This window comes from Theobroma cacao, chromosome 2, assembly GCF_053813885.1.
Source record: "Theobroma cacao isolate CCN51 chromosome 2, ASM5381388v1, whole genome shotgun sequence".
Taxonomy (NCBI): Eukaryota; Viridiplantae; Streptophyta; class Magnoliopsida; order Malvales; family Malvaceae; genus Theobroma; species Theobroma cacao.
In genome coordinates this window covers 44339865-44364211 of record NC_142640.1, presented here as the reverse complement: position 1 = coordinate 44364211, position 24347 = coordinate 44339865, and the positions used below count along the sequence as shown (strand labels likewise).

At 33.9% G+C, this 24347-nt stretch overlaps 2 protein-coding genes across 6 annotated transcripts; one reads left to right on the top strand and one right to left on the bottom strand.

Moving 5' to 3' along the window:
* Positions 1-279: 279 nt before the first annotated feature.
* On the top strand, positions 280-4718 carry LOC18609734 (RING/FYVE/PHD zinc finger superfamily protein). 3 transcript variants are annotated; one of them, XM_088803357.1, is made up of 9 exons: positions 280-586; positions 695-748; positions 1266-1597; positions 2848-2919; positions 3087-3154; positions 3278-3428; positions 3853-3933; positions 4028-4117; positions 4218-4718. In XM_088803357.1, exons 3-9 carry the CDS (start codon positions 1352-1354, stop codon positions 4305-4307), a joined length of 798 nt encoding a protein of 265 aa, XP_088659483.1. In that variant the 5' UTR covers positions 280-586; positions 695-748; positions 1266-1351; the 3' UTR covers positions 4308-4718. The 3 variants fall into 3 exon arrangements, with proteins under 3 accessions (XP_088659483.1, XP_088659482.1, XP_007045063.1); XM_088803356.1 differs by lacking the exon at positions 695-748 and having other exon boundaries at positions 1269-1597; XM_007045001.3 differs by lacking the exon at positions 695-748 and having other exon boundaries at positions 281-586.
* Positions 4719-5162: 444 nt separating this feature from the next.
* Positions 5163-22954, bottom strand: QSOX2 (quiescin-sulfhydryl oxidase 2). 3 transcript variants are annotated; one of them, XR_001926687.2, is made up of 13 exons: positions 22376-22952; positions 20821-20845; positions 20645-20737; positions 17232-17413; positions 15551-15620; positions 15382-15450; positions 15183-15256; positions 14942-15098; positions 14452-14492; positions 6389-6535; positions 5864-6307; positions 5544-5677; positions 5163-5378 (listed from the first exon to the last, which is right to left on the bottom strand). XR_001926687.2 is itself a non-coding variant. In XM_007044998.3 (12 exons), the coding sequence occupies exons 1-12, from the start codon at positions 22597-22599 to the stop codon at positions 5656-5658; spliced, it is 1548 nt and encodes a 515-aa protein (XP_007045060.2). In that variant the 5' UTR covers positions 22600-22952; the 3' UTR covers positions 5163-5655. The 3 variants fall into 3 exon arrangements, 2 of the variants coding, with proteins under 2 accessions (XP_007045060.2, XP_007045061.2); XM_007044998.3 differs by having other exon boundaries at positions 5163-5677; XM_007044999.3 differs by having other exon boundaries at positions 5163-6307; positions 22376-22954.
* Positions 22955-24347: the final 1393 nt, after the last annotated feature.

Genomic DNA, 24347 nt, shown 5'->3' with positions numbered 1-24347 from the left:
GACATAACAAGGAATCTATAAATAAAGACAATAAGAAATTGGATAAACTTATCTATGATATAACATAAAGATAAGGAGTTTTGAATTTTAAAGAAAAAGTATCCAAAAAAAATCCCATCATTTCAGAGACAAGGTTGCCCGATTAACAGAAAATTAAATTAATTTATGTTATCGAAAAAAAAAAAAGTTTGAGGTTCAAATTTTATTTGTTTTTTCTGGGTGAGAATGACCGTTAACTCGTAAAGGTTTCAGTTAAGTAATAGAGAAATGTGGCAGACGCGGGCCGGCCGTCAAGACTGAACAATCTTTGTCTTACTATGACCATTTCCTTGGCCTCTCTCTTTACATACCCTCCTCACAGCGAAACCAAAACAGAACAAAGGCGCACACGCATGAACAATACACAAAACTCAAACCTACGAGAGAAGCAAAAGAGGAAAGACAGAAGCTTGTAATTTGATTTAATGCAACATCGTCTGCACTCAATCTCTTTGCTTCATCTCAAAACCGTAGCTTAATTTTCACAAAAACTAAGGGAGAAAAGAAAAGAAGGTTCCTTTGCTTGAAGAAAAACGATCCCTTTCTTGTAAGTTTCTTCCTTTTTATCCACTTTTATTTGCTTCCCTTTCTTTCTTGTCATCTTTTGTTTATAACCCTTTTCTTTTCTTCTTCTGATTGATGCTTTTGCCTTTAGGGCTCTTGGATTGGTAAAGCACTCTCTCTTTTTGGCTTTGGCATCTGGCCGCTTGTATTTTCTCTTCTCTCATTTTCCTTTTCTGGGTTCTTTAGAATGTTAATTTTTTGGATGTATTTTCCTCAATTGGGTTTATGCCAATTAATTAGTTTGGTTATTTTCGGTTTTCCTTTTGGTAGGCAGTTGCAATAAAGTGTTTTGTTGTCCCAAAAAAGTTTTCTTTACTTTTTCTTTTTGTCAATTTCATCCCTTCTCTTCCTCGAATCAAGTATTTTTGAGTTTGTTTTTTTCGAATAAATAACTTTACGAGCCTCTTTCCTCTATCTGTTGAGCTTTAGGTGTTGTACCATTCATTTCTGTTCAAATTTTCTTAAGATATTCTCTTAATTTTGCTTTAATGGTTAGAGCAAAATTCTTCTCAGCTTTCTATGGGGTGGCTTTTTCCTTCCTTTGTTACATGCACTCTTAGGGGCTAGTTATTCTGGTTTCAGTTGCGAAGTCCTGAAGAGTTTTATATGAAAATTTAAAAGCTTTTAGATAGTTTCTAATCGTTTGTAGTTTCTGTAAACAGGAGAAGAAGTAAACAAGAGAGCTTGATCAAGGGGATTCCTGGATTGGCTTATAAAATCTGATTGTTGAGTGTAGCTGTTTCTGAGAATGGGGGATCATTTTGTATTACTAGTGGACCGCTTGCTGACAGAATCCACGTTGGAAGCCGCAATTGAAAGCAGGAACAAATCTTTGCAGGCCACTGCATCAGCAGTTGATGACACAGAACCTGTCAATTCCTCTCCAAAGGTGGATTTATCGTCACCGAGGAAAATTGTGGAATGCAGGATATGCCAAGATGAGGATGAAGATTCAAATATGGAGACTCCTTGTTCTTGTTGTGGCAGCTTGAAGGTTAGATTGGTGCTTATTTGACTGGCAGTTTTCAAATTTTGAAAATGTTAAATTCTGTTTTAAGGTTCTTTAACCTGTCCCCCATTTTTTATATTTTTCATGTTCTATTTGTTCAGACTATCCCAGAATTCTTTCACTATGTATGATTTGTTTCCAATTTTTGATGAATTTTTATCCAGTTTTGCTGTTTAGAAGACAACATCATCAATATCAGCTACCTAGTTATTTTGGAGCTATATATTGCACTAATTCTCTTTATTGTTAAAAAAGCTTCCATGAACAAGCATGATGTAAGTTAGGTTTGAGTCTATATCAAGTCGACATTTTAGGAAAGATAAAATAAAATATTATTATCACTTGGTCTATTGGGTGGGTATTAGGCAACTTGGCATTACCTAGTCATTTGCTTCCTCTCCCTCTGCCTATTTTTCGAGAAAAAAAAAAAAAGGGAAAAAGAACAGCTCCTCAACAATGTAAAAAGCCTTCTTTCTTTAGAGCAATTGACACACGAAAAATTAGTTCAACACACCATCTTGAGGTACTGCATTGAAGTTTGTATCTTTACTTGTTAATTCTGAACAATAGTTCTTGACAAGTGCAACACCATCATTCTAATTGTATAAAGTCAGAAATCCTTAGTCCTTGAGTTTACATGTAAACTTTCCTGGAAATATTTCATTCAATCTTGTTGCACAGCATAAGCTCACAATCAGTCTTTCCTGCCATCAGAAGCACCATTAACTTCTTTTCTTAATTTGTCAATAGCATTATCATTGTTTACAAGTTTGACCCGAAATTTTGGTTCACTAAGCCGATCGAAATGTGAGACTGCACTACCCTGAATGTGGCTAAAGAGAAACATCTCACACACACACACTTCTCTTCTTGAATTCAAGTTCACGTGTTTAAAGAAGAAATTATTTTTGCTTGTGCCCATAATACAATTTCTACCTGCAGTTCCAAGAATGTTTAGATCAATTTTGCTCCTATATATATAGCCTTCAATATGCCTTCCTTTTAACTTTGTGTTTTCAAGAATGTGTTCCTTGGGAAGCTCCAGCAAGGTAAAGTGAAGGGCTTAGTTAAAGTCGGGTTAGTTCAAGATTGATTGTCAATTTAACTAACTGGCCTATCAACTAATTATTAGTTTTCCACTTCTACAAATTTGTTTCAATGCAACAAATACTCTTGTATATATTACATTATCTGTTTACAATTGAAATTTCGTAACACCCTCTACTTTGTTACAGTATGCTCATCGCAGATGTGTACAAAGATGGTGCAATGAGAAGGGCAACACAACCTGTGAAATATGCCATCAGGTTACTGACTTTAAAAAATCATGTTCTAGTTAAAGCCTTTTTCTTTTATTTTCCTTTCAAATTCCAATTTCTTCATGTTGTATAGAGCTCAAGTTCTTCTGTGTATAGTTTATCTCTGGTGCTATGTAAGACCAAAATCATCTGATCACAAATGTGCTACATTTCAGCATTTCAAGCCAGGCTATACTGCACCACCTCCCTTGTTTCAAATTGGGAGTATACCGATGAATTTGAGGTAATCTTTTTTTTAAGTTTAGTGTATCAGTTGACTACCTCTGATTATGTTAAGAGATTTAAAGGTGCTTCATATTTCTCAAGAATTTTATCAATAAAGTACCCTTTATGCTCTTTATACCAGGGGAAACTGGGAAATTTCCAGGAGGGAGTTAAACAGTTCTCGCTTTATAGCAGTGGTCTCAACCGATCGTAACTTACTGGATTCTGGCTATGATGAATATTCAGTTTCCAATACAAGAAGCTTTATATGTTACCGTACAGTCGCAATAATTGTAACTCTCTTTCTCTCCCCCTCTTATCGTGTTTGTGTGTGATCTTTCTTTTGTGTATGTGTATATTGACTTCTGACATTCTCTAAATCAAGTTCACTGTTCAAACAAATAGCACAGTTTGGGAGGAGAAATATATGATATTTTGTAGTTTAATACTTATAAATATTCTGATAAATGCACTAAGCTAAGTATGCTCATCTTTTTGACACACATGACTAATGAAGATTAAAAACAGTTAAAATTTTAATATTAAATTTGGGCTGAAAATTATGAATCTCATTGCATAAGAACTATTACTTCAAGTTTAGTTCTAGCAAATTTTCTTCGAGTGAACTAGAAACTCTGGTTGAGAGTTTAGTCTTGTTCTTCAATTGCTATCATTCTGACAGCCCTTTACCCAATTTCTTATTCTTTTCATCTGCAGTTCATGCTTCTTTTGATTATGCGACATACACTTCCTGTCATGCTAAGCCGAATAAATGGGTATTCTTTTCTATTGTTTATGGTAAGACAATTTTTATTTTTCTTGTTTTTGAAGATAAAAGTTGCCAAATTCTTTACTTTCAGACTATGAATTTACGCCCTCTCACGTTATACAGTTGTTTGTACTTCGGACTGTTGGAATTGTCCTACCACTGTATGTCCTGGTGAAAGTAGTGACGGGCTTTTATCGTCACCGGCAGCAACAGGTGAGTTGCTGTTGATTCAACTCATAGTTCTACTGTTATGGTGTGTATGTTAAAGGTGAAACAGTTTGCTTATTGAATGCTTTTTCTGGTTGGCCATTAGGAGACACCAGCTTCATTATTTACTCAATCAGATGAAGAACCTGAGCATTCTAGCGTGCAACCTCAGTCTCACATAATTAACGTCCGTTGAAAGCAACATAGGTGAACCAAAAGTTATCACCTGTTGTGAGCAGGACACGCCTATCTTTCTATTCGTTTTATGTTTCAAGGTAAATTAATATATTTTCATTGTTAGCCAACTTCAAGTGGTAAAAGAGTAGAAAACTGGAAGGTGTGGATCTCTGCTGATACTACAGGACTTGTAGTTTGACAAAGAATTGTTTTAGCTCTTCATTGACAAAAGTACTGTCTTAGCCGTACAACATGTTTTGCAAATTGTCTTAGAAGAACTGTACAGTTTGGGGATGATCCCACTTGTATTTAGTCATAGAAAATATACATCCAAGCAAAACAATCCTAAGAATGCACTGTCTGTATGAACCAATCTGCAGTATACGCAAGGAGCATCAGCAATACAAGTGAATATAATTATATACTCCAATGCTCTTTCCCCTCTTTTATTTTAGTTGCATTATGTTTTGTTTTCCGTGATGGAAAACGTGTTGCAGACAAAAGTAAAGAATGGTAAACTATATTATCAAATTATATTATTCTCACGTAATTTTATTATATCGGTATAATTCTAACTAATAAATTATATATATTGCCCGAACAGCATCGCGGGGTATCACTCTAGTAGAATAGTAAAAAGGGATTCATAAGTGAAGACTCAGATATGCGGGTAGGAAGAGCATTGAGTTTTGTGTGTGTGATCGCACAACCTGGAGACACCTGTTATCATGCGAACAATTGATATGCCCCAGACAATAGTCCCTAGAATTGTCCCAAGGAATATTTCCTTGTCCTTTTTTGCCCCTAAAGAGATGCCACAAAGACCTTGAAAACATATTAGATACCTTAAGATTGGAAGGAGATACGCATAATATTGTCAAAATTCAACATGCAAGAATAAAGCATGTTCTCTTAATTGACCTTAAAGAGGTTTGCACAGTATCCCCATTTTCAAGCTAGTGCAGTTCTTCACTGTTTAGTAGTACCAAAATACAAAATTGTTCTTTACCGTTTACCATATCAAGAACAAAAATAGGCCGAGAGAAGGAATTGGACGACACTTGTATCAGACACTTCAGCAAAAGTAAATCTGTGCAAGTACCCATGCAGCATGTCAAATGTGAATAAAAAGTAAGAAAATAGATATGGAACATTTCTTTCTCAAAATTAAGATTATGTTAAATCTATACAACCAACCCAAAATGAAATTTGATGATGATGATGAGCTCGAGAGAAGACTGGTAAAGAATAGGACCTCAAGAGGGCGAGTTGGTATAAGCCTGTAATCTGGATTTCTACTTGGAGCTTGAGTTCATCCGACTGGGCATCTTAAAGGTTGTGTTTGATTTTTTGTTGTTTTAGTAATCTTAATTCCAGCTTCTCCTTGGCCTGAAAAGTGGCGGAAGGAAATCAAAATAAGAAAGTTACCTCCTAATTATCAAAACCTCTCTCTCTCTCTCTCTACACCTCACCCCCACATTTTTCATCCCCTTTTCACACTAAACCTTTTTGAAAGCACTCATATATCCTTAAAATTATTAAATGTTCTTTAAAGAGTGTAGTTGGTGGTAATACTTCCGATTCTTCTGCTGAGAACGCCAGTAGCACGCAAGTGCTCCAAATGCACAGCTAGCAAGAGCAATAGCCAATGCAGCACCCAAAGGCACCACAACTGCGTTCGTTGAGGCCACCAAATCATCCAGAGTAGCCTTGGTCCTATCTTCAGCAAGAAAACCCTTTTCTTTGTACAATGATACAAGCGTATTTCCATAATAACTAATTAAGAACTTGAAAACTTCATCCTGGTCCCACTCAATCTGATTACTTCCTTGATCTTTGGAACCTCGGGAGTGATAACATGAAGGACAAAGCTGCTTCGGAGGCCAAATAATCTTCGGGAACTTGGGATCTCCAGTTTCCAGAGATGCTTCTTCCTTCATTAATCTCTCATTAACTTCATTGTGTGCACTCCACAACCAAAGGGCAAAGTCACGGGCTTTGCTGAAAGGACTAGTAACCCTGCAAATTGGATATCTGCAGTTAGATGAAAAAAACCTGTACATTTGAGAAGTAAATAACTTACTTTGGAGTCAAATTTACCTTGAACACATCTCATAAAAGTGTTGACGGCACTCCTCACAAATAAAGAAGTTGTGAATAAAATCACATATAGCTGTAAACGCAAACTGGCTCTCTCCATCCTCAATCCTCACAGAGAGTGAATGCATTAAGACCCATAATCCACAACTGCAAACAAATGTGAATAATTACTGACACCTTATAAATTCAATTACCCCTAAAGGAAGCTCTGTTATAATTGACTTTATATGCATGGCTTGTAATTGTTGAAAAAGAGATGCTCTTTGTTCTCAAATTATAGGCACAAAGGAAGACTGCCAGTTTGATAGAGTAAAACAAATTTTCATGACAAGGTTATCATTTCTTTACATCAAACACTGCAAAATAGCTTAATTTGTAGTTGTGTAGTTCTATTGGTTTTGTTTCTATTATACTACTTAGTGTGGAAAGATGGTATATGATTGATGAAAGAAACAAGCACATTAGCAGTCTTCTCCATTGTTAGTAGCAAGAAATCCATACACCATATCCTCCCCTTCACAACAGTTTTGAATCTGAGAACTTCAAGTTGAAAGTCCCAAGAATCAAACCACTGGTCTGGCCTCTTGGGGACAGATCAGCAGCCTACCATCTCGGGAGTATAAAATTTGCATTGAAAGCAATAACATTTACATGAGCATACATGGGTGCATTTGAATGGTCAAGAAAATTTACAAAAGTCAAATATTCTATGTTCATATCAGAAGAATTTGTGGTTGACACATGCCCCATTAATCTGGAAGCAAGCAAATCACATCCAGAGCAAACATAAGATCTTTGTGACTCTATCTATAACACCAAATAGCACAACACAATATCTAAACTCCAGTTCTTTAGTACAAAGCTAATATTACTACAAATAGGGCAGCAGTTTCCTTTCCCTCTTCTTTGACCATCTTTACTTTTATCTCCAACAATCCCACTGCAAGATTACGACTTCATAACCATTCCAGTATATTGCCGCTACTGCCACCAGAATGGCCTTGCCATTAACAACTTGGCATCATGCTAAGTCCAGCAAATAAGCTAACTATTTTCAAGTAAGCCTCCATTTTGTTTCGCAAAAATGGCCTTCCAGAAAATAAAAACTTTCCGGATGAGGCATTTTCTTGAGAAACTTATATTTCTGTTCTTTGGATGACATTGTGAAAAATACTTTATGTTATTTGATAGTGCCATGGAAAATCTTTAAATATCTTTCAAGAAATGAAACTTACCATACTCCATAAAGATGAATATTCTCATAAAAAGTACTGATCAAGTCAAACAATTTCAGGAGACGCGAATTGAAAAAAGTGCTCTTTTTTTTTTGTCAGCAGATTTCGGACATAAAATAATCTATTTTGCAATTAAACACCAACAAGAAGTGTTTCTGGCTTTTTAATTGTACACATGCCTAAAGCCCTCCTACCCAGATTTTCTTTCTTCCTGTTTTTCTGGGACTTCCTACCCAGATTTTTTTTTTTTTTTTTGCTCAGCACTTCCTACCCAGATTTTCACATAATATTTTCAAGTACCAAACCAAATTTTCTACCAAAAGTTTGAAATTGCACAAAACATCCAAAATCCTAAATCCATTCAACAAAATTTTCAACTAGATCAACATATTGTTAGAACCACAAACAATGGCAGAGGTCTTGACTGTCGAGTGTGAGTCTTGGGCATACATCTTGATCATCAACATGGGTCTTCAAAGGTAGGGTGGGTCTTGCAGCATCAAAGAGATTTGGCTGAAACCACTGAGGTCTTGGGTCTTGAGGCATGGTCATGATGGGTGATGAATGGGTCTTGACTGGATTTGTAGAGGAAAGTGAGAAGTGGTGATTGAAGGAGAGGAGAAGAGGACACTGAAAAGTGGAGGCGATTGAGTCGCGATTTTATGGAGGATGAAACAAAAAAGGAAAGGGAAAAGGAAAGGAGAAGGTAGTCACTGCCAGAGGGTAAGGGAAGCGATGGTTGTTGGTGCTAGGCTGTGAGGGTCAATGGTATAACTCGGCGATATTTTCAAGTTGACATGTGCACTATAACATTAAGGACCATAGAATAACTCCAAATGAAAGAGAGCAGTATCTTAGGCTCTGTTTGTTTCATTGAAAATTATTTATTTTAAGTCATTTTCCATGGTTTCTGATGTTTGGTTTGTAGAAATTAGGTGGTCAATTGGAAATAAACTTGCAATCTAAGGAAAAAGGGGGAAAAATTTGGAAATTCGCTTCCATTTTTCTAATCCAGAAGACAATTTTCAAAATGCAAAACGCACCCAAGCCCTTTACAAACGGACCTAGACCCTCTTCCATATAACTGTAGCTTCGTGTTTAATATGGCACCTAAACAACAAATTTGTTCCAAGCACCCTACTAGCTACATGTACTTTTTTAATGTGCCCATCTAACATCATTAGTTTGTGATCATGGTATGGCTTTCAATCGATCAGATTATGCCATGTGTCAGTTATGTGGGAAAAAGCTGCGTAGCTGGACTGTTTGAATCAAGCTTTCTGAATTTACTCAAACTCAAGGAACAACTAAGGATTTCTTAAGTATCTAATTGGGCATGGCTCTCCTCTAGGGGTGTAAATGAACTGAAACAAGACAAGCTTTACTCCACTCAAACTCGGTTCATGTTACTGGGAACTGAACTTGAGCTACAGCTCAAGTTCAGCTTCAATACTTTATTCAAGCTTAGCTTAATAGCAAATTGCATTAGCTTGGACTCTGCTCAAGCTTGTTTGAATTGAACAAAAACCAACAAGTCATAAATTTATTTGAGACAAAAAATTCACAAATTCAATTGGAACAATGAAAAACAATCACAGAAATCAAAAAGATTGGTTACTTTTATAGACAATTAATGTTAGACATACAAGTACATGCTCTAAAAGTATAAATAAAGAACAACATATATACTCTTCTATTTTTTATAAAATTACTACTTTTATCCTTCAAAAAATTTTAAAAAAAATTAAAATAAACAATAGAGAACATTAAAGGGTTAAAAGTCTTTGAAGTACATGAATTCTTCTCGCATTTGGATTCTTTAAGAATGAAATTCTAGCTGGTTTCAGAAAGGAATTCATGTGCAATAGATATAAACAGAAGTCTCATATTCTCTTTTAACTCGTTTACGCCACGGCTAACTATCCCAAGTTAGACATAAGTATCCATCTATCGGTTGGCTATCAAAAAAGCATGCCACATATACACATCATCACCATGCATATGCCAAATGGCCGAGGACCAATAATGTGGTGATAAAAAGGGCATCCACCCATGGTCATGTGGCATGAACATCATCGTCACATTATCATCACATCATCCACTGTTGCCAATGCAATACATGTGTTGATGATGTGTACAAGCGGCATACCTTTTTTATAGCTAATTGACAAATAGATGGGCGGTAACAAATCTTTTAAAGGTAGCAGATGATAAATGTAAAATTGTTAGGTCAAAGATGACATGAAAAATTATAAAAGGTCTCAGACCTCCAACAACTTTTCAATGCAATATTCATTAGAATGTTTTATTTGTTCCATTACTTAAACATATGGATAAATGAGTTTAGTTGGTTATTAAGCTGTAATGTTTAGATTGTAGTGTCATTTATTATTGACTTAACTTAAATACATGTGTGACAATAGTAATAACACCTTTTGTCATTGATTATTATGTTTCGATTGGTTCTCAAGTAAATGTGGATTGTTAATTTTGCTAAAAGTTATAATTATTCTCACTTCTACTAAATTTGCTTTATTATCCAGATTTATAAAAAGCAAACCATATAAAGTGCAATTTTCTTTTTTGAGATATATGTGCAATATTAGTCCTTCAAACCAAATAAATAGGTAAATTTTAAACATTTATGTCATCTTTTAACGAATTGTTTTCTTTTCATTTCTTTATCATTAATGCAAATGAATCTCACTGCATTATAGGTTTTTTGTATAACTTATTAAGTGACAATAATAGAAGTAGCAACTATAAACATGTTGGATTAAGTCGTCTTATGTTAGCTCATTTAGATTTTCAGTTGTTTATAATTCAAAATTACTTCAAGTTTCAAGTTGTCCAAGATTGCGCCGTTCTGGGGTCCAGATTGTTAGCATCAAATAACATTAGGTTATTTTGGATACTTAGTGTCAGTTCATTTTGGTTTTGATTCATCTAAACTTTGGTTGTTCAAAGTTTTGGGCTTATCATGTTTTAATCATTTGGATTTTCAATTGTTCAATTTTTTGTTTTTCTAAATTAGTCAAATTGAGTTTAGTTTCGAATAGATTTAAGTATGATTTTGCTATATATAAATCACAATTATCATTAAATTTGATTGGACATATATTAATATAATATAGGATTTTTGTGTTTAGAAATAAAGTATTCTGAATTACAAACAAGAATTTATATCTTTTAATTTTTAGTCTTTTCACAATAATTTCTCAACCTTATAATTCAAATAAAAAAAAATTGACTCAATAACTTCATGTCTTTCTCTTTTTTCTTTTTTATATAATCTTCAGCAGTTGTTAAAATAAGTATATTTTGCATTTGTAATTATGCATTAAAATAAATATATCTTTACTTTAGAAATGATTGCAGATTTAAAAAAATCTTAAAGATTCCCAAAATAATATGCATACGAAATGGGTGGAATGGATATTCTGATTCCAAAAATATTTATCATGTTCAGTATCTTATCGATGGCTTCTCTTGCGTGCGAGCGTGTGTGTGTGTGTGTACGTGTACATATATGTGTATAAATCTAAAAAGTAAAACAAAAAATGTAAAATATATATATGAGCTGTTTGTAAACATAAACAAGCTGAGCTCAGCTAAATTCAAACTTAATTAATTTATCCAATGAGCTTGAAAATGTTGTTCAAACTCGTTTATTTAATTAGTAACAAACATAAACTAGCCTACGCCAAGCTTATTCACAAACTCCTTGACAAGCATAGGTTGACAGTATTGGTTTGCTAACACCCTATTCTCCCCTATTGCCTCTTTTTTTTTCTCCTTTCTTTATCTATAATCCCATAGATTCCCCTCTCTCTAGACCAACACCCAAGACCATATTTTTTGTAGGAATACAATTTCCATATTCTATGCAATATGTCAACAAAAATGCTATTCGTTGAGAATTTTTAAAAATTCGTTGATAGCCAGAAAGCACAGAAACGGACACATAATATGAGAATGACATGACATGAAAATTTCTAGAAGATTAGGACACGAGTATGGCAAGACAAGACAATAAGAAAATATTTTTATATTCTTTAGTGTAAAAATATAACATCAATTCACTTTTTTAAAAATTAAACATTTATAAAGACCACACTTAAATTTTTAAGAAAAAGCCCAAAAAAAAATTAGCTTATGTTAAGGCCCAAATTTAGAACTAGGCTTATGCCAATATTGCATAGTTAACTTAGGCCCAAAGTTAAAAATCCTTAATTCTTAATTTTATAACTAAAAGTCTATTGTCCACATTTTTACCAAATGTTTAGTTCACAAAAAAGTTCATTATTTGTTGTAAACAAAAGTAAAAAAATGTATTCTTAATTGTAGCAGATAAGAATTAAACAAGTCCATTGTCTATTACCCAGGCAGTACATAGTTTCACGAGAAAAAATAAAAAATAGTGAACAAAGAAAAAGGGAAAGGGGCTTCTACAAGTAAATCTTGTTTGCAACTATCTTTGAACTTTATTTTTATTCTACAAGGGCATATTTCCACCTTCTACAAAATAAAACCTCAAAAATCCTATGTCCCTCCTATGTTGGGCCATGTCTTAACTATAAGTTGCGGTTGTCTGTTTTTTTTTTTTTTTTTGCATATCCCAGCAAGTCCAAATGCCCAATAAGTATTTTGCCGTGTAGGAGGCATGTCCGTGTCAGACACGGATACGACATTGGCACACAGGGAAGACAATTGTGTCCATGCTTCATTGGTCTTGTTCCTTGATTCTAAATTTTATGAAATTTGTCAAGACCTAAGTCTTAACTTTAAAATTTCCCTTTGAAGGATTTAAAGGTGAATTTACAATTTATTCACATAGGCCAACCCTGGTCAAAGATTTGAGAATTTAAAACATTTTGAATGCAATAGATGGAGATTACACAGCCGATGCTGCCAAACGTACTTCAATTTTCATTCATGGGTTGTGAAATTTACCTTGCTTCACTACATGTTCACTCATGAGGAAGATGTTGATCTTGGTATCTTAAATTCTCATAATGGGTGATTGAGTTGGTGCAAGTCTAGTGAGTCTACAGAGAGAGAAAGAAGGAAAAAGGAAAGGAAATACAATGAAAGAAGAGAGGAAAATCACATAACAATCCGCTGCGTGGGAGTGAAAGAACATGGTAGAGAGAGAGGGTGAAGAACTTTCTAGAGAAATAAAGAACACAGACAAGAACAATGAAACTACAGAAAATAACTTTTTTTCCACATAATTGACATGCATCTTGAGATAATTTGCTAAAACCACATCATTATCTCTAACAAACATTATTACTTAAATGGCATATTAAAGAAAATTGGTAATTGTGGGGGCAAACTAAACAAATGTTTAGTTCAGGTACCAAATTTAAACATTGAGTTGTACTTCAAGTAACTGTTCCTGCAATCCTCCTTTTAATACATCAATGTAATGTCTCACAATGACGCACAGACAAAGTAGACTCCCCTACATACTGGTGTCCTATCCATGTTTAACATGTACACCTTTCAACACGGCAAAATACATATTGGACATGCAGAGACACAACAAAATAATAGAAATAAAAAATCGACCATGACCAAGACACGAACAAGACATGCCACAAAAAGGAGGGGAAACCAAATAGATATGGTATGGAGGGTTTTTTTTTGCATTTTTCATCCTAAATTTTGCCCTAAACAAAGGTAAGAAAAGCCCAAAGAGGAATTACTCAAATTCTTCCTCACTTAAAACCCACACAATCAAACCAAAAAAATCAACCAAATATCTAAATTCAAGAATCACCAATTAATTTGTTGAATTGTTGAAACTTAGAAGATGGTAAAATTCTAAGGACTCCAGATATGGAAGTGGTGTTTTGCTTGCTGAAAATGCAGGAAATAAGAGATGGTAGGTGGAAGAATGCCCTTGTATAAGGAAAATGAAGTTCAAAAATAATCTCAGACAAAATTCACCGATACAAGCACCCAATTTCTTCTTCTATGTTCCCCATTTTAGTTTACCTTTTAAAACTTTTTATTGTGTGGGCAATGGACAATGTACTCTTAATTCTCATCGTCCACAATTAAGAATGGACCTTTTTTTTCTCAAAAGAATGAACTTTTTTAATTACAACAAATAATGAATTCTGTTAATTACAATTCATGATCTCAATATTTGGTGAAAATGTGGACAATGGACTTTTAATTGCAATTTAGAATTTTTAAGTTTGACCCCAAGTTAATCATTTAATATAGGCATAAACTTAATTTTTAATTTCGGCCTTATTTACTTATGTAGTGTGAACATAAGCCTAATTTTTGATTTGGAGCTTTTTCTTAGAATTTTAATTGGGGTCTTTATAAAAGTTTAACTTAAAAAGGAAAAGGATGGATGTTAGTATTTTTACATGGAAAAAAATATTAAAAAAGAATCTTTTATTGTCACATCCTGCCATAACTGTCCTAGTTTTCTAGAAATTGCCATGTAGCCGTTTCCATGTCATGTCATTCCCATATTGCATGTCCGTGTCTGTGCTTGCTAGGTGTCTTATGTTCACCATGGTATGTCAAGATGTAAACATGAACGAAAGCACATACGCTATAATAATTGCACTCACATCTATAAAAGCCTACTCCACTATCCTACCTATTTCCTATCCATACAGGAAGAATCCTATGCAAAGACCCTACAAGAAGAATGCTACAACTTTATGGGTTCATAGAGAAGTAAAATATTTTAATACCAAAAGCAACGTCTAAAGAGAGTGAGTGGAACCTCAGATTGGAAAAGATGATGATTTCTTTGAAAATGCATGAATTAAAAATTAAGGAACTTTAAATCATTACCTAAAGCCCCTGGTATAATTCTTGCTGCCACGACAAAACATCTGCAAAAAAATGAAAAAAAAAATCCAAATGGCATATAAGCAACCATTAGAAAAAGACACTCAATATAGTATTATGAAAAGAATACATTTCATCTTAAACAAAAAAAGGAATAAATATTTTATTGAGCTTAAACTAAAAGGAAGCAAAGCAAGTGCCAATCTCACAGCTGAAAAATATCAGTCATGATAGTAGATAAATGGAGAGGGAATGGATCACACATGAAATAGGTGTAGTAACTACTTATTGCTAATAAAACCATGAATTGTAATATCAGAGCATTTTAGGTCATGCAAGCTAGTTCACTATTTCCCACATCAGCCAAAATATTATTGTATCTAAAGCAAATAAAATGCATTTAACCCTGCCTAGATGGTGTACATAATATCAACAATTTCAAATATATGCAAGGAAAGAAAATAACAAACCAAATTTGCCTTTTAGTACCTACCCAATATCCACGGGGAACTTCCTTCCCACAAATCTGGAAATTGCTTGGCACCCCTTTCACATTATTGGTGGCAACTTCATGTCTATCAGATGACCACATATCTGGTGGGCACAAGTCATCGAAGTTTACAAGTACTTCTGCACTTCCCTTGCGACACCTAATACACATATTCTAGTAACGCAATGAAGGAAGCACCATATAAGGTCAAGCGAAGGTACATACAAAAAAGTAGGATCTTTACCTCCTGGAAGGATGATGAGCCACTAAAAGCTGAAGGTATTTTATGAGTGAAGCTCGAGTTTCCGATTTAATCATCTACGGGACATTATTTTAAGGAACTTTAGAAGACAAAATATTCCCAGCCTCATATACATATACATAAACACACACAAACACGCACACGAGACAGGAAATTTCACACAAGATAGAGAAATGCCCACCTTGTGTACTAAAATGATGTCAAAGGCAGTTGTGGTAGCCTCCTCCACATCATATATGGCTCGAGCAATCTTCCACAAGCCCAATAAAAAAGAAGTTAAAATCCTAAGCAAATGGAATAACCTCAAACATGCATTTTCGTCGAAGAAAATTGGAAATGCAAAAAAAGACCTGTCCAGGGTCCGATATATTTGACGGAGGATGCTCGTTTTCAAATTTCTCATCATCTAAGCCATAAGAGCTGAAGAATAAAGCAGTAGAAATCAAATCAGAACTAGAGCTAATGGTCAAACTTTTATAGATAAGTGCAAATCTTTAGCATTTACTTAACAGTATAAGATCAATCAAGCACTTTTTAGAAATATATGTGAGAATAGAAGCAGATTTTCTTATACTCCAAAACTTCCCCAGGGCCGATGGTTGCAGTACCCTACCTTCGAAAGGTCTAAGTCCCCCCCCCCCCCCCCCCTTCTCTCTTTGTTTAATCACCAAAACAGTAAATAAAATAAAACAAACTGTTTCCTAGTACTAACCAAATGATTGATACCATCAGGTGTGACAAAGGAAACCTCCAACTATTATTTTGCATTTTTTCCATAAATTATAATTCTTAATTTTTCAGAAATCAAGTGCAGACTTGAGTCAAGTTATGTGTTACAAAACCAAACACTATAGAAACCGAACTTGCTGGCTTTCCTACTCAGACACACTTTAGCATAAATTAAACTTCTGGCATGCATTAAACTATTCAATCATAGTCTGTATCAAGGATTTGTGATAATATGGGCACATAGTTCTATGCACCTAAGCATAAGCTGCCACTGAATCTGAAGAATACATACTAAGATGCATTTGATTTAATGGCGCAGGGGTGTTGTGAAGACACCTGGGCATTGTGAAAAACACCAATCGTGTTGAGGTTAGAAAACCCACTAAAGTAAATCACCAATCTTGGCAAGGTTAGAAAACCCTACTAAGGTGAAAAATAGCCAAATGCCCACTTTGGTTGACCACACTAGAACCTCTTGCTCTTTTGAAAAGAGTCTAGAGAAATGAGCACACCTACTTAAAAAAAATATTCTTTATTTATTCTCAACTTGAATAACTAAGCCTAAGGGCCCTATTTATAGTGTTATAGGTCCACATCCTAATAAAACTCTACTTCAAGTTGCCTAATACAACTGGAGTAGTTAACAAGAGATTTAAATAAAATAGGTGTTCTATTCCTAAATAGAACATGACTAGTCTAATCAAATAATAATCCTTAAAGTACTAAAAATCCTAATAAAATAAAGAAAATAAAATCCTAAATCAATTAAAATTAAAAAAACTAAATTAAATAAAATAGAATTCTAAATGCTCCTGCATCATTTAATCTTGCATTCTATTAACTATCAAAATATATTCCTGCATGTGGTGTCAATAATTACAAGATTACTATATAATTAACATGCTTTTTACCAAACATTAAGCAGTTTACATTGGAGCTAGTATTTTATTTACCAATAAAGATGGCAACCATTTAGTTTTCCTAACTTATGATAGGCACAAACCTAGAAAATGGGCTAAGCTCAGGCCAGTATCAGATAAATCCCTTACAAGAACGAGCTCCCTAATTTGCTCCTAGATTGTGTTAATTTGCCAACTCAACAAACTGATTATTGAGCGATTCCCAAATATACAAGTACAGAAGAACAATTTTCGGTAAAAACTTAGCCTCTTTCAGAATAATGGATAGTAAAGCCCCCATGATTGCCTTTACTTTATGATTTCATAATAATTTCAAGAGTGCACCTGTTCTGATTATAAAGATGCTGATATTAAATAAGTGATGGATGAAGATACCTCATACCTGCCTATTTGCTTATTGATCCAATTAAGCAAGCGCTCCGCTGTCCGTCCATCATCAATTAAACGTATTTCACTTTTCGCTTGATTGGGTTCCCAGCCAGCAGATACAAACTTTGTAGGAGGAGCCCAAAACAGCATAGGATAGTGACCCACAGAAAACTTATCACAAAGTTTGGTATTTATCTGTGCTGCCAAACAAGTCAAAGAACCAAAATAAAATTAACAAGACATACTTTTCAACAACTGAAAACAAGAGTCAAAAAGATTTGTGTCAAAAGGAATGCAATATTTTATAAAGCGTTTAGTTACCAGAACAACGCTAAATAAGTGGTAAATCTAAATACATTGCCTAAAAAAAACAGTTAACTAACATGTGTACATTCCAACTCTACAAAATTCATAAAAATAATTAAAAAAATAATGATATTACCAGTGCTACTTATATTTAATTTTCGTACTAACAACTTTAACTGCAACTGGAATGATGTAAAACAGCTTGGAGGGGAAGGGTTTATGATAACAATATCCTGAAATCCTTAAGAAAATAGGGAACACTAGCCTAGGGTTCCTTGATTGCATCACACAGAAAGAAAACCTAAGCATCACGCCTAGGGTTCCTTAGGAGTCACAACTAAGGTTGATTGCATCACACAATCTCAATGGTAATAATGCTTAAACTTTCTCATACTAATCTCATAATAATGGTCTTCCAAAAGAAAGTACACTGATATTCATCTAGGCTCCTAATCCTGAAAGAACTAGAACTCATATTTCAAGTAGGAATTTAAAGAAAATACGTAAGGCTCTTGACAAAAACTAATAAACTTGACTTAAAATACCAAGTATAACCTAGATCGATAAAATATTACAAAGAAGCCCCATAACTACAACACAGTAGCAAAATAAAATCTTTTATAAGCCAATCACTCAATTAGCATCTTTACATTCTTCATCATTCTCCCTTTGTTGGAGAAATCTCAACCTCAGAGTTTTGAATTGTTGACGTAAAATTTATTGCAAAATCCGTGAAGAGCATTGCCAACAATAAAGTTTACTTGTGGGTCACAAATCCTCAACAAAGCTACTTGCGAATCATTCTTGAGCACACCTCAAATAATAAAGTCAATGGGAAATTTTTCTTCAAATTCCTCAACTGTTGTGATAGTCATGAGCTTGATATCTAGAACTGGAAGAATATCATCAAAGGAAAGGGCTTCACAAGGCAGAACTTCAACAAACTCTCCTTTTGCTAACTCAAAATTTTAAGTACAACTTGTTTAATCTCAACATCTTTTGTTTTGAAGCACTTCAACAAACACTCCCTTTGCCAACTCAAAATTTTAAGTACAACTTGTTTAATCTCAACATCTTTTGTTTTAAAAAGTTGATTGTGCATCAAAATCTTCAAGTGGCTGATCAGGTTGCACCTCTGGTTTCTTGAGGTCTAATGTTACAATGGCATTCTCCTTTTCTTCCTCAAGAATGTCAACAACCACTGGAAGTGTGGTTTAACTCTCCGACCTTGAATCTCCTTAACAATAAATTTATCATTGCTGATCTTATCTTAAAACTCATCTTTAGCTTGAAAATACTTGTCAACAAGTTAGAAGAACAAGATTGAGACCATGAAGTCAGATTTTTTTGTAATTCATCCTTTATTTTAAGTAGGCCGTCTTAGTAATTCTCTTTGATTTCAGCCCTCAAACCAGCCTTCAAATAGGCTGCTGCTAGGTTAGCATCTTCCTCAAATTGACTTCTAATCATTAACTCATCAAATCTATGCATTTATTCTGCCACTAGCATGCTACCTTGCTTAAAAGTAAGGGCTTTGTCATGCTTCTTGTCCAGATAATTAGGTGGCATAAACCTTTCTCTAAATTTGGCTTTCATATCATTCCATGGACTCATTTGTGGCTGCCCCAACCTAGCTATGTTTCTCTCTCAACACCATGCCACCATATTTTGGCTTAGCCCAACCAGCTTCATCTTTGCAAATCTAACCCTTCAAGCATTCGACATGTCATACAAATCAATGTACTCCTCAGTAGAGGAGAGCCAATCTGAAATACTATAGGATCAACTTTCCTTCAAAATCTGGAACATCAATCTTAATTTCCTTTGCTATATCACTTGCATCTTGCACTTATTGCCATCCTCTTTTAACCACTTTTGACCTAGTGCAACTCATAGTTTTGCCTTTGAGGAATTGCTTGAGTAGTTGCTACCTCAGCAAATTGTTTGCCCCTGGTATAAAATTTTTTAAACACCTCTTCAAAGTTGGACAGTAATCTTGTTTCTAGTGAACCCATATCTCCTCTCAATTCTGACATAATCTTCTTGGTTTCTTCATGACCTTGTTCAAAAGCCTCAAACTTTGAATTCAATTCTGCATTTGACACCATTGTTAACCAGAATTATGGGAACAACCTTTGGATCTTTAAGCTCAGAGACCAACTGACATAGATGATAGAACAGCTTGGAGGAGATGGGTTAATGATAATAATAATCTCAAATTCTTAAAAGAATAGGGAAAACTAAATAAAGAAAAGATCCCTAAGCTCCGCACCTAGGTTTCTAATAATTCTCATTTCTCATAAACTTTCAGTAACATTCAACAAACCACTCCATGTCCAGAGAACCTTCGATTCATACCAATTTGAAACTTCTAGATACCTTGTGGACAAGGTTAGAGATTAGTTACATGATGGGAATAAATTCGGGACCCAAACTAATATAGAGCTGGCATGTAATTTGGAGTTCAGAGATTATTGCTTTTTTTTTTTTTTTTTTTGCTCTTGACACAAGTCATTTATGAGACCCTTCAATCAACTTAGGTGTACTAAAACCTTTATTTCTAAGGAAGAATGCCAATGATAGATAAGGACCCAATTAAAGGGGGTAGAGAAAATTTATGCCACAGAGGATGGAGGGGGGATGCTAAAGATTTGGATTTGGCTATTGACAGTTGACAAAGTTCAATATCAAACAAATAAACTCGATCTACAAAAGAGGGAAAAGAACACTGAACTAATATTTTAAGCTCATGCAAATGAATTTTGATATATATTCTCAAATAAGTAAAGAAGTATTAACAGATACCTTTTAATGTTTGGCAGTGTTAAGAAATGCTTAAATGGAGCAATAGCTCAATACAACCTCTGAATGATCATATCAAATATAATTGTCCATCTGTCACGTGACAGATGCTATTCAAACTGCTCGTTCTAGCTATTAAACATAAGATATTACAACTTTATTATAAAAGAGTCTGCATGTAGACTAGATTTTCAACTGATCTTAAACCCCAGAATTGTGCTAGTGAGGCAAATATAAGCCATTGAGGAAACAAGTATTTTTACAGCACTATATCCACAAGGCTGCACCTTGGAAGTATTCAGAAGACAAAGTAAATACCTTTAATGCACAGTCTACTCGAGTCATCAATATGATACCAGGATGCACAGCCTCAGGTCCATTGAAAAGCCTAGCAACTTTTTCATAATGGGGCTGCAAAATTGTAGGTAAAGCCGCAAAAATCATTAGAAATGAATATATGAAAAATACTAACCGCAATATATACCATATGATACCTTGTAATTTCTGCAAGCAGGGCACCTGAAAAGTGATAATCACACAAGAGGAATGTCATATAACATCATAAAATTGGCACAATGCATGGAATTCAACCACTAACTACATAATACTTGACTTTACGAAAACAGGCAAACACACTGCATGCAAGCACATGTGCCAGTGCGCAGAAAGGTGCCATTCATATGGAAAAAGAAAGCCTTTTGCAATTATAAACTACATATAATTAAACAAACAAAGCAACTACAAGGAAATAAAATTATATTGACGGTACCTGGGTATGTTGATAGTAAAATAACACAATACATCAACCTGGGCTATGAAACGTGAATAACTATAATTAATTGGTTTGCTAACCCTTGTCCTACACTGCAACTAATGAACTCCAAGGGTCCGGTAGAAGTATCCATGAAGAACAAAGGGCTTTGACAAAGCAACTCCAAAAAGTTAGACATGGGGATGCATTTATTATGAACTTACCCATAGAATGTCACAAATATATTAATACTAATTTATCAGATTCTATATTGTAAGAGAAAACCCTCTTTGTGTTGGGTAATCTTTGAATTAAAAGGAACATTTGCACTGGCATCCAAATGGGCTTTTACCAGAAGTACATGCTGTTTGAACACATCAACTGTCACTAATGTAACAGTGATATGTGTCATAGATCCTATAAATAAGGTAAAAAGTGTAATTTGTTCAAAGATCAGTTAGCCATTGCCATTATAAGCAAAGCCTAATGTCTTTATATCTCCAGCCTGCAAGGCAAAGCACAAAACATATTTCCACCATGCAAATGGTTGACAATATGCCACAGGCCATTTGGAAACAACAAAATGTCACGGTGAAACAGAGTTAAGCAAGGAGAATTTTGTCTGTGGCTTCAAAGGCTTATTTTTGGATCTATTTTGAATTTCATTCCATTAGGTCCAGTTCAGAAGCAGGTACATGTCAACAAGGCAGTATCAATTTTCCTCAAGTTTTGCCAATATTTGAATGATCATCCCCTCATACCTATGTTCATCCGATTCCAAAGGTGTCTAATTTCTAAGTAACACAGGTAGTTTAGGGGAAAAATGATGCATTACAGGTTATAATATCATTCAAGTTTGTACAAATAGACAAAAAAGGACAAAACTTTGAACATTGAATTAAAAAAGAAATTTAAATTTGTAACTGTTATCGCTGGAATTTTTTACTTCAAGCAATTACAGAACATAATACTGATACATTCAATTACATGCATAGGAAACTTTCAAAGGTTCAATATGTCAATCCCTACACTTGAAGCTATAAGATCCTTCTTTATTAACTCAAATAGAAATTCCTATTCTCACCATGATAAGAATTAAAAATTTCATTAAGTAAGAAATTCACAAATAAAAAAAAAAGGAAGAACTTTTTCTTCAACAGTCAACGGCGTTAACAAAGCTATAAAAGTTTAGCATAATTTTCGTGCTTAAAGCTCAACATTTAATTACCTCAAAAAAATAAAGCCCAAGATTTAAAACAGTTCCGCAGCTAAGAGTGGGCACATAAAAGAGTACTAACCAGTGAGCGAAGAATTCGACTATAGCGTAAGTGGCTGGAGTATCCTTGAGAACCTCATCGAAATTCGTGATATTCAATTCGACGGCGTAGTCCTTCGGATCACTACCGCCGCCGCCGCCGTTGTTACTGCTAATCTCTCGAAGTACCGTTCGCGATCCCGCTTGCAACGACGTCGCTTTTAAGATCCAAAGGTTCAAAATCAAAATCCAATATACAACAGACATCGGAGAGAAGGAGAGAGAAAAAAAAACTGATTGTTTAAATATATTAATTTTGTTGCACAGCTTCGTCGGAATCGAAATGAAAGCTTTTCTTCCTTCTTGTATTTTCTTTGGCGACGTTTAAGTGGACGTTTTATTGGATATTAAAATTAAAAAAAATAAAAGGAGAGAGATCTGTAAGTTAGGAGTTAGGGCGTAGCGGTGGTGGTGGTGGTGGTGGTGACGGGTGGGGCTGGAAATTTCCGGTGGACAGGGTTGAGAATTACGATTCTTTTCGGTTTGAAACTTGCGACGATTAAGTCTGTGTGCAACGATCGTTGTTTATTGCAACGTACGTCTGTACTTTTTTCTTTTGAATAAATCGTGACAAGGCTTACCATATTAACTACTAATATATTTTATTAATATATTGTATTTCATCATATATTAATTATTAATTAGATAAAATTTAATAATGTAATATAAATAATAAATATATAAAAGATAAAGACTTTAATAAAAATAGTAACACCTTTTTGATATTGGTTTACCTTTTATGACTTTGTTTATGTTTATTACGTATTAAATATGCAGACAAATCAAATTCACCAAAAATTTTCAAATTTATTAGAATTAATCTTAATTATTTTGGAAGATTTGAAATTTTGTGATTCGTTACAATGCTGAATAACATTTGCTTGTATATAACAAAGTTCATGCATAGTCATTGGAATTATAAAAACTTTAATATTTTTTTCGAAACTTGAAAAGTATTTATATATATTTTTTGTAAATATATCTAAAAATATTTAAACATTTTCTGTAGTTAAAATTTCCTTTTGGTTTTTCGATATTAACATTCTTAATTTTGATTATTCTTTTTTATGATTATTGCATCTTTTATTCAAAATACCTTTTTTTAGGGAAATGCAAGTAGGTTTGTGGATTTTTCTCGTGTTAAAATATTTTAAACTTTATGGTTGAATTGTAAAGCTACTTTCTTTTTAGTGAATTTTAAACTTCTATTCATGAAATATAGAAAACAATTTAATATATATAAAGACAAAAATTAAATTGTCCAAAAGATGTATAACATAATTGGAAACACATGAAAGACTAGAAAAGAAGTGAACCGCAGAGTACTATAACACTAAAATAGAACAAAATATCTAAGTGCTTGAGGTTTATTTTATTGTTTGGCCGGCATCTCTTGTGCAAAAGTAGTGACATAATTACTTCTATATCACTGAACATGTGTCACCATTGGACTCTATTTAGGGACAATTTTAATCTATGTTATTATTGTAGATGTCTTGTTTCATAGAAATTCATGATTAAGAATTCTATATTAATTTTTTTGGATTTTATTTATTTATTGAGACTGGCAAAGTCTGAATTAAAAGCCAAGGGACTACTACACATTAGTTAATTTATCTTTTTTTCTTAACAATAATTAAGTTATTTAACTATTTATATACCCTAAAATAAATAAATTAGCTTAAAGTTTATTTGTACGAAAATTCTAGTATTATTGTATTTAATGGTATTGAATCAATATTCACAATAAAAATAATTACGTAGAGAAATATAATTTTATAAAATGAGATGTTTGGTTTAGCGATTCATATACATGGGGTTTAGGGTGACCTTTAGCATGATTTATATGTTAATTAATTAGAATTGCATGTTTTAGGATTTTACTTGGCTTTCATGATTTGGTTTGATGGAAAGTGATGAAATATACTTATTTGCTAACTTTTGCTTATTTTGGT